The following is a 10,651-nucleotide window of genomic DNA, read 5'->3' on the forward strand; positions in this document are numbered from 1 at the left end:
CCGGATGTGCCAATGCGCATAGTGACATGTGCCATGTCACTTAATGTTAATACGCTGCTGAAATATTACAAAGACACATTTCCTTAATTTAATTTGAATAGGCTACAGACTATTCTTGTGTAAACATGCATTATTTACACAATGCATGTTTAAAATGGTGATTTTGATTGAAGACAAAGGTAGTTCAAATTCTAAATGTGTTGCAGAAATTATCACAGAGACATTTATTTACATGATAAAACATTTCACTAACTGACACTGCTGTAGCCTATTCATTATCGTATGACTAGTTTAACGATTCATTCTATTAAAATGATTTTAAAAAAAGACGTGTTGTATGGCATCCTTAATACAGAGCTGTTTTTGTTTAGTATTCCTTTACATAAAAACAGATCATTTATAAACAAAGTTGATACATTGACTGTAGTTGACACAACACAACAAACTAGCGAATCGATCACGATCAACGAACCCACAAATCGACTGTGCAGGTTCCATTATCTTCCCTGTATTCAGTTATGTTGCCGATTGTCGATTACTTACGCCTACAGTGAACGGCAATGGCTGACGGCAAGGATGAAACAGTGGCAGCTTCCAAACCAGAGGTATTTTACAACTATCGGGAGAGGATTACATGTTCACCCGAGGAAGAGGCGCAATTAGAGAGACAGCATTTCTGGAATGTCATGAACGCGTTTAAATACTACAGGTAAACATTGCTGGAGCATCAAAGTGAAAGTCCCATCTGCTCAACACCAACACAAGATGAGCCACTGATATTTGAGCTTTAATTTTGAACATGCGAGAGCATTAAAATATCCGTATTGATTTATATATAAATCTCCACTGCTTATAAAATTTGGATTTGAATAGTAAAATAACGCCTGTGGTGCCATCAATTAAAGTCCAGATTTTATAAATACAATTATCTATCTATCTATCTATCTATCTATCTATCTATCTATCTATCTATCCTCCCTCTCTCTATCAATCTCCCTCCCCCTCTCTCAGATTCAAATAGCTTCATTGGAATGGTGAAAGAAATCTTTACATTGCCAAAGCATTAATAACACGATACAAAAAAATAAAGAATAATAATTAATCATAATAATAAAATAAAAATACAAAATGTACATTAAAAAAACAGCAATACTTTTTTTTTGAAATCTTCAAATATTTATAACAGTGTCTCTAGGCATATAGTGTGTGTTGGTAGCTCTGTTCCGCTGGAGGCTCTTTTTGTCGTGTCAAGACCTTACAGGTTTCCGCTTGCTGGGCTTTCTCCTAGCAGGTACGACAGTTTGTCCATAGAAAGTGTCCCTAATGTTTGTATAAGAAGGGCAGGATGTCAGGAAGTGCAGCTCTGTTTCCACTTGATTTTCTTTGCAGTGAGGGCACAGCCGCTCTTCCTTTGGCAGTCTGTGTCTTCCTGTCTCTATGGTGAGACTGTTGTGTTCACTGAGTCTGTACATGCTCAGGACTTTTCTCAGTTTAGGGTCGCTCACTGTGCTCAGGTATCCTGCTAATTCATATTTTCTGTTTAGGGCCAGAGAGAGAGACTTGATTAGACTAGAAAAAGTGTCCCAATCAACCTAAATTCATATATATATATATATATATATATATATATATATATATATATATATATATATATATTCCCTTTATTTTACTTTGTCCTCTGTCCATATATATTGTGTCTCCCACTGTGTTCAGAATTCATGTTCACGAACGAGTGAATCGAGCCGAGCGGCAGTTCCGATGCCTTCCAGATCACCACCAGCAACTTTTGACAAACTTCCTGCCCAATCTGAGCAAGATCCGCTACTGTGTTGACCGAAACCAGGAGGTGATGCAGGCCATAGTGAACAACTGCCTAGATATGTTTGAGAACATGGAATATGGACAGGATGTAGGTGGCAATCAGTAGGTCTTACAATTAATAATGTTGTATTTTTTCATTTGGTTGTTGTGATGACAGAAGTGTGGCTTTTATTATCCTGTTTAGCAGTAAGTCAATTAATCTAATAGTTTTCCTGCTTTTCAAAGGGTGACCCAAGGAAAGTACGGCCTTCTTCAACTTTTGACATGGACAAGCTGAAGTCAACCATAAAGCAGTTTGTCCGTGACTGGAGTGCAGCAGGAAAGGCTGAAAGGGACAGTTGCTACAAACCTATTATAGAGGAGATCCAGAGACTATTTCCTCCAGACCAGTGGTAAATATACTTTGATGTCATTCTGTGGTTAAGTATACGGTCTACTGTCTAAGTATAAGGTGCATGCAGTATATCTATGTACACACTACCTAAAAAGTTTGGGGTAATGTTTTTGAAAGAAGTCTCTTATGCTCACCAAGACTTTATTTGATCAAAAATACAGTAAAACAGTAATAGTGTGTTACATTTCTATTACAATTTAAACTAACAATTTTAAAATGTCACTATTTTTTCAGTGAATTTCAGCATCATTCCTCCAGTCTTCATGATCCTTTAGAAATCATTCTAATATGCTAATTTGGTGCTTGATAGATATTTCTAATTGTCAGTGTATTATCAAGCTTTTACTTGATATAGAAATCTTTTGTACTTTTGATCAGTTACCCTTGCTGAATAAAAATGTACCCAAACTCTTGGAAAAATGAATTATTTTTGGAAAAATGTCTGCTGATTAAATTAATTTAGTGTTCTTATGTTTTGTGTGAAATGGGCTCAACTTTTAATTTGGAAAGAAATGAGTTTTGAGTTATATTTCTCTCTACAGTGATGTGTCCCAGGTAAGAGTGTTAGTGCCCGGTTCCGGTCTAGGTCGACTTGCATGGGAAATCGCTCATCTGGGCTATTCGTGCCAAGGCAACGAGTGGAGTTTCTTCATGCTCTTCTCCTCTAATTTTGTTCTGAATAGGTACAACACACTAAAATCTTCACAATTTAAGTAGAACCATTCACATAAATATAGCTTATTATATATGTTATATTTATTATATTTCTCTTTTGGTCTCAACAACATGGTGTAATAATATCCTGTTGGTGTACTCCCTCTATTTATTATTAGTGACATGTTGTGTAATTTAGAGGCATAAGGTAAAGTATAGTAGAACTTGTATCCCTGGTTGAACTTCTTTGAGTTCTAGGACAGCAAATTTGAATCGAGCAATCAGAATGGTATATAACATCTGTAGTGAGGAAAATAACTGATATTTTGTCTCTCAGGTGTGATGAGGAGAATGCTTTTACTCTGTATCCCTGGATTCACCAGTTCAGTAATAACAAAATGTCCTCAGACCAAACAAGACCTGTTTCCTTTCCTGATGTCAATCCACAGAGTCTTCCAGCAGACTCTGACTTCTCTATGGTCGCTGGAGACTTCCAGGAAGTATACAGTGACCCTGGTGAGTTTTTGAATTTTTTTATAAACATCAACGTAATTGTAAATGGCACTTAAATGGAGACTGATCTGAAACTTGAACATTTTAAGTTGTATCTCCCATACAGAAATGTGGGATTGTGTTGCTACTTGCTTCTTCATTGACACTGCCCACAATGTTCTTGATTACATTGAAACCATCTGGAATATTTTAAAACCTGGTGGTGTCTGGATAAATTTGGGTAAGTCATATTCTGTATAATCCTAATCATTCACAGTCAAACGTTACCTACATATGAAATGCAATGAAAGATATTTTTTGTATTTGTTCTCAAAGGTCCACTACTTTACCACTATGAGAATATGGCTAATGAATTGTCCATTGAGCTGAGCTATGAGGACATAAAGGATGTCCTTTTAAAATATGGATTTGTCCTAGAGGTAAACAGTTAGGCTAATTATCAACTGTTTAAATGATTATTAACAGTAATACTGTTATAAACTGTTACTGTACTTCTTTCCACAGTTGGAGAGAGAGTCTGTGGCCAGCACATATACGGAGAACGATCGCTCCATGCTCAAATACCTTTACGACTGTGTCTTTTTTATCGTACGGAAACCTGTAGAACAGTTGATGAATGGGGATCTGACACCTAAAGATGGCCAGATTGAGGATTCTTTACAGATAAGAAACTCAACATGATGTTTAGAAGGCTGAACTTAGGGCTCAATTCACAGACAAATGGCCCAAATAATAAACTGAGGATTTTAATCATGAATGTCAGCATTATATTCCTGGTAATACAATAAGACTGGAGCTTTATTATGTACTGAATTATTTCAGACATTTACCAAAAATATGTCATGTTTTGGTGCATTGCTTTGCAGTCGTATTCCTCAGGTTTCAGGTGCTGCTTCACATCGATCTTACTAATGCCGCTTGTCACTCCACACATACATTTCAGTGTTTTTCTTTCAGTTGTTTACATTACCACAGTTTTCATGCCCAAAATCGTATTCACAGAGCCTACTCTGGATCTTGACTTGCGCAGTTACTCTCCAGCCCCTCTGAGGAAACTTGCTGGCCATTAAAATTGTATTAGTTGGTAGCTCTGAAATAAAGTTGTTTTAAACTTAACAGATTTTCATGATCTTGTACATACTGTAATAAAACTGTTTTACAATTAAGAAAATGTGGAATGTTGTTGACTGTATGAAAGCCTTTTAAAACTGTTCATTGTTCACCACACAAATTTCACATTAGTTATTAGGAAGTTAGTTCATGTGTTTTAACATTTACTTTTGTTGTTGATATGGATATTATTCACAACCGTTTAGCTTTTTACTATAAAATAAAACAAAAAACGATGTTATTGTTGTTCGACCTCTCTGGCCACAGAGGGCGCTGTATTCAAACATACGGTTCAACTTCAGTTACGACACAACTGTCGTAAATGGCCAGAATATTGAATGTCTCTCTGCGTACTTTAAAAAAAAAAGTCTTACCGCTCTTTTGTATAGGCTAAGTTTTAACTTTTCTGGATAACTTAGGTCGTACGTCGCACAGATGACCAAGCGGAGAGCAGAGAACATTTTGCCTCCTGAAATCCCCAGTAAAATAAGTTTTCGTTCTCTCTTCAACATCGACAAACCTGTCGCAGGTGTGAATGTGATCCAAAACGCCAATCCATCCTCGTTGTTGTCATTCTCTGGACAACGCTGCAGGAAAAGACCAAAGTTTCTCGATGACCCGCTGGATACCATTAACCTACCGAGAAAAGTGTCTGCAAACAGGGTTGATTCAGTGCTGGCAGATAAGAACGCATGCAAGCCTAGAACATTCGAGGATGCTGGTAGATCTGCTGTCACGCGGCGGTCATCTTGCGCGCTTCAAATTGAGTCAAATAAACAGCATGAAGAAGAAAATAACCTTACTGCAGGAGTCAAGGTAAAGTTTCACTAGTGCAAAGTCTATCTCAAAGACAGGGCTTAGATTATAGGACATTTAAGTAGTACAATTATTTAATGTTTTATGAATTAAACGTTTGTAAGGCTGACCTATTTTGCTTTCTTATTAAGTATGAAATAACAGCTATTAGTAAAACATAAAAATACATTATATATAATCAGATTAATACACTCATGGTAATTATAGCTAAAAACCTACCCTTCCATCAAGTCTTAATTTACTTTTTGATGTCCCCAGAGTGTGTATGTGAAGTTTTAGTTCAAAATACCCCACAGATATTTTTATACAGCATTTTAAAGGAACACTCCACCCATTTGCATTAAGCTTTGCATTGTTAGAAACCTAGTCATACTATTGAATGGTCGTGCAACACTCTCTCATTTTCCCCTGAGACGGGAGAAATCCGTATTTACCTCTTACACTTCCTCCCACGTCATTGTCGGAGGAAGTGTAAGAGGGGTGGATTTCTGTTGAGACTACAAGCACTGGTTCCCACTAGGGATGCAAATTATCGATTAATTCATTAATCATTAGTTGATTGACCTTATCGATCGATTAACGATTAATTGATAAGCGGCTATTTTCCTGAGAATGTAAATTTCTCACGGTATCAATAGTGTCATTAACATGAAAAAGCAAAATATTGCTTATATACTGAATAAAAATGCATGTTATATTGCTCAACTGATGTTTTATTGTAACAGTTGGGATACGGTACAGATAATGGAATTTATGTAGTTTAACGAAATAAATTATGCACAGAAAATTAAAATACATAAAAAAAATGTAAAAATAATTGTAAAAAAAAAAATTGCATCACAATAAGTGTATTGTGATTGTCACTAACATTTTAGTAACTAAACTGAATTTTATTAGGTTTAGTGACAACATGTTACAATGTTTACATGGTACAATTTCTGGTAAGCTACGCTTTTTTATTTCAATTCAATTACCGGTATTGTGATTTTATTTAATATTGACTCATTTGGATAAATATTAGGTAGGCTACACAAGATAGACATTAATTTTTCTCAAGAAAAAAAAACAACTCACCTAATGCTGTAAACATACAGAAAGCCCTAAAAGCTGGTAGTAGGCTATTATTTAAGGTTAAAAATAATTAAATATGATGCGTTTTTTATTATAATAACTTTATTTAATGATACAAGTAAAAATATAATAAATATGTAATATAGAACACATATTTAGCAAAATACTCTCTATAGCTATTTCTTTTCTTGCCAACTACGTGCTATAGCCTATTATGTTCATTAAATGGCTTTCCTGAGGTAAATGTGAGATAATTGTTCTCCAGCTATGTTATTGACCTATTCACGCTGATGAAAAACACTGATTGATCGATATTATGTATGAGAAATATACATTTCGGTAAGTTGTACTGTATCTTTCAACAGTGTTCGTGTTTTTTTTTTACTATTAGCTAGTAACGTTTGAGATGATCGGTTCACGTGCGCTAGGGATCTGTCACTTAACATTTACAAGCGCCAAAACGGTATTTATTGTTTGAATTTCGTAATAAAATTGACAGAATCTGAGAGCTGAGTTTTTATATATCATAGCTAACCTGGGGTGCGTTTCCCGAAAGCATCGTTGGCCAACTATGGTCGCAAGTTCCGTCGTTACCAATAGAGTTCAATGGACATTGCGATGAACTTGCGACCATAGTTGGCCAACGATGCTTTCGGGAAACGCACCCCGCCTCTGTCTAGCTTCGCGATTTTTCTGTGCATGAGATAATGGATGTGTGGTGTGATGTGTGAGGGCTGGCAGCTCTGTTTCTGAAATGCTCCCACATTCCCCTCCGTTTTGACCGCCTCATGTTTGGTTTCTTTTTTGCCGCCTCAAGTTTGTGTCGGGTCTCTCGCCGCCCGCGAGAATCTCGTGCACGTTCGCAATGTTCAATTAACCGACAATAATTTTATTTAATCGAGTAAATTCTTGTCGACAATTAATCGATAATCGATTAACCGTTTACATCCCTAGTTCCCACCCTTTCAAACCCGCCCATAGGGGGTTGGACCTAATGCGCTAACAGACCTATCACAGATCAGTGCCAGTGCGTTTGATTTCCAATGCCATCCTCTTTTTCCCGGACATGTCCAGCCGTCGAGATCGTCCAAAATGTCCGGGATTCGTCTTTTGCTTTCTGCGGTCGCCATTCATTGTTTACATGCACACCTTTTGTTTCAATCTAGCTGAATTCATTCCGATTGGTGAATCTGAATGTAGTGTTTACATGAACGCTAAACAAGTCACTTTTTGAGGTTGAGCAAAAACACACTGTTTTTGTGTCTGTTCCTTTAAATGCAAATGAGCTGCTGCTCCCAGCACAGAGGGCGGAGCTTCAACAGCTTGTGTCCTTTTACCTCACACAGACATGCACTGGAAATTTCAAAAACCTTTAGCCTTTTATGTTCAAACCGAAGTCAGAAAGATGGAGAGACTCAAGAAGAAGTGACAACACGTAGACAACATTTCCGAATGGTTAGTTGGTGAATTTATGTAGCTTATGTGTAGTTATCTTCTAGTCATTGATTAGCATATTCTGTCTTGATAATCTATAAATCGTGTTCAGGGGGTGGGGTTTATGTAAATTTTAGGGTTAGTGATGTCACTAACTCGGGAGGAATGTTGTGTAGTCCTTACCAGCTGTTTGTTGTAGTCCTTAAAAAGCGATTTCTTTAAAAGAAAATATCTCCCTTTGCTTTGAACTTTGAGCATTGTAACTTTGCAGATGTTGTTTATGCTCAAACAGCAACATTACACACTAACTAAAATTAGAAAAGTGAAGTCATATTCAACCACCCCTTTAAAATACTTTAAAATGCCTTATCACTAGGTGGTGATAGTGCAGTTTAAAAGCGAGGAAAGTGAAGCAGAAGAAGAGCAGTGCTTGTGATTGATGACATTACAAATGGCTGTTTCATTATAGGGGTGTAACTTGAGGTAGGGGGTGTAATTGGAAGGGGCGTGGTTTGTAGTACTGTGGGACGCAAAAAACAAACAAAAATAGTGACTTTATTCAACTATTCATTTTCTTCTGTGTGGGCCTCTGAGTGAGTTCACGTAGTGTAACAGCGCAGCGCTTCTGGGTTGTAAGTCAGAACGTAGGCTCACTATTGGCTGACGCTGGTCATGTGTGTGATGATGGCCAATAGTGAGCCTACGTTCTGACGTACAACCCAGAAGCGCTGCGCTGTTACACTACGTAAAAGCACTCAGAGGCCCACAGTATGTATAAAAACCAGTACGCCTATGGAGAGGACCCACAAAGATAGTGTAACTGAGTGTGTGTGTGTGTGTTGTTCATGATTTTCTATCACTTATTGGGACTCGTGTCACCGTGGGATCCTAAATTGAGGTCCCCATGAAGAAACAAGTTTATAAATCATACAGAGCGCTCTCGTGAACTCTCAGAGGCCCACATGGAAGAAAATGAATAGTTGAATAAAGTCGTTATTTTTGTTTGTTTTTGCGCACAAAAAGTATTCTCGTCACTTGATAAACTTAAGGTTGAGCCACTGTAGTCACTTGGACTATTTTAACAATGTTTTTACAAACTTTTCTGGGCCGGCAGATGCAATTACAGCCTATGAAGGAGTGAGCCAGCTCTCAGATTTCATCAAAAATATCTTAATGTGTGTTCCGAAGATGAACGAAAGTCTTACGGAGTTGGACCAACATGAGGATGAGTAATTACTGACAGAATTTTAATTTTTGGGTGAACTAACCCTTTAACAGTTGCAATTATGCGTTTTATGTAGCTGCTATGATAGCTATAGCTATGTTGTAAACGAAGGGTAGAGCTTTGCCTCCGCTAGCCTGCTAACTAAAATGACAGTATTGATATAGTGTTTACTGTAGCTTTTGTAAGCTCTTGCTTTTGTAAGACTGTTCACCGTCCCTTAGGAAAAATGTCCATGATTTTGTGATCGGTTAGTGTTTGCATTACCATAGTTTTCCGACAAATATGATTAAATGGTGCATGGTGGATAACATCATATCTATAAGAAAAATACAAAACATACCACTCTGAAATGTCCTGTGAAATCCATGCTTGCAAAGTCCGTGCTTGAAATTGTTCGTTAAGATGGTCAGAGTCTGAATCAGACTCGAATTGGTTTGAAATTGACGCCATTGTTAATATTTACATCTGAGTAGAGGTCACGGTTATGGTAAGGTGCGGGATATTTTCCGAACACACGATAAGCAGTGCGAATCACAACACACTGGGCCAGCTAACCAATCAAAGCACAATTCATGTTTTGGAAGGAGGGACTTTCAACGAAGGAAAACGACACATTCAACTAGACTGGGGAGAGAGGAGCTGCATTAATGTAAAATATGTGTTTTTTAATGGGCCTAATATGACCCCTTTAAATCAGTGCATTCAGCAAAAACACCTCAAACATGCATTTTAGTCTGGGACTTTGCTTAATCCTTGTCTGTGAAACCGAGGGCAAAACTATTAAACTTTCAGGTACTTTTAGCATATTCTATTAAACTTCACTCTTGTTGGTGCATGTGTTTGCTGTGGTGAATTCTTTGGATATTTAGCTCTGCTTGTATCCCACTAGGCGATGCACACAGATGAGGACCTCTCTCCTTTCAATTCCTTCCAGTTCTGGAAGGTTCCACTGCCTGAGTTGGATCTATCTCTCTTGGAGTCTGAACCCTCAGCTGGGTCCTGCACAGCCTCTTCCACCAAAGACTTAGAGGCGATGGAAACCTGAGGAGATCGCCAATGCACAGTGACAGGTTCATTCTTGTTTCGATGTTGTATAGGTGTTGCCAAATTACGCGACCGGACATGACATGATTCCCCCTGATCTGCACTAGATGAATGTATGAACAAAGCCTTGTGCTTTGTATAGTTTGTAAGCCTCCAGCACAAGCTTTCATTCTGATGGGAACGCATCATGGTCATGTGACCTCAGTCCTCTCCTGTATGGGTCATGTGCTCAGAAGTGTGAAAGTATAATGCTGTATTGAATTGATCATGTATGTTTTTTTTTCTGTTAGTATCTGTAAAAGTTAAAACTTTTGAAGGTGACACAAAGCCGTTCTTTTGCTTGAACTGAGCCAGATTTTTTAGCACTGTTTATGTTACTTAAAGGTATTAGTCACTTTTGTTCTTTAGTTGATGGTTTTTTTTTTTTTTTAAATTGGGGGCTGTGTTCCTTTCCTCTGACCAACAACATTATCTTTTTGACAACAGTATTTGGTGCTTCTGAACTTAGTAGATGGAACAAGAGCTTTGTAAGTTCCATTGGCCTGTAACTGCAGTGTTTTTGAAATTGC

General features: G+C 37.5%; 2 protein-coding genes across 2 annotated transcripts; both read left to right on the forward strand.

Moving 5' to 3' along the window:
• The first annotated feature begins 470 nt into the window (after nt 1-470).
• carnmt1 (carnosine N-methyltransferase 1) lies at nt 471-4,546 on the forward strand. The gene is made up of 8 exons (XM_081365081.1): nt 471-709; nt 1,714-1,909; nt 2,047-2,213; nt 2,758-2,898; nt 3,207-3,385; nt 3,489-3,602; nt 3,698-3,801; nt 3,887-4,546. The coding sequence occupies exons 1-8, from the start codon at nt 561-563 to the stop codon at nt 4,061-4,063; spliced, it is 1,227 nt and encodes a 408-aa protein (XP_081221207.1). The 5' UTR covers nt 471-560; the 3' UTR covers nt 4,064-4,546.
• On the forward strand, nt 4,438-10,233 carry LOC308690549 (uncharacterized protein). Its single transcript, XM_081365082.1, has 2 exons — nt 4,438-5,308; nt 9,928-10,233. Exons 1-2 carry the CDS (start codon nt 4,928-4,930, stop codon nt 10,081-10,083), a joined length of 537 nt encoding a protein of 178 aa, XP_081221208.1. The 5' UTR covers nt 4,438-4,927; the 3' UTR covers nt 10,084-10,233.
• Nucleotides 10,234-10,651: the final 418 nt, after the last annotated feature.

Source organism: Scardinius erythrophthalmus, assembly GCF_964197995.2.
Source record: "Scardinius erythrophthalmus genome assembly, chromosome: 5".
Taxonomy (NCBI): Eukaryota; Metazoa; Chordata; class Actinopteri; order Cypriniformes; family Leuciscidae; genus Scardinius; species Scardinius erythrophthalmus.

Coding starts and splice junctions, on each gene's coding strand:
- carnmt1 (XM_081365081.1), top strand. CDS start 561: ATGGCTGACGGCAAGGATGAAACAGTGGCAGCTTCCAAACCAGAGGTA. Junction 1,910..2,046: donor ACATGGAATATGGACAGGAT/GTAGGTGGCAAT, acceptor TGCTTTTCAAAG/GGTGACCCAAGGAAAGTACG. Junction 2,899..3,206: donor TCTAATTTTGTTCTGAATAG/GTACAACACACT, acceptor TTTGTCTCTCAG/GTGTGATGAGGAGAATGCTT.
- LOC308690549 (XM_081365082.1), top strand. CDS start 4,928: ATGACCAAGCGGAGAGCAGAGAACATTTTGCCTCCTGAAATCCCCAGT. Junction 5,309..9,927: donor ACCTTACTGCAGGAGTCAAG/GTAAAGTTTCAC, acceptor GTATCCCACTAG/GCGATGCACACAGATGAGGA.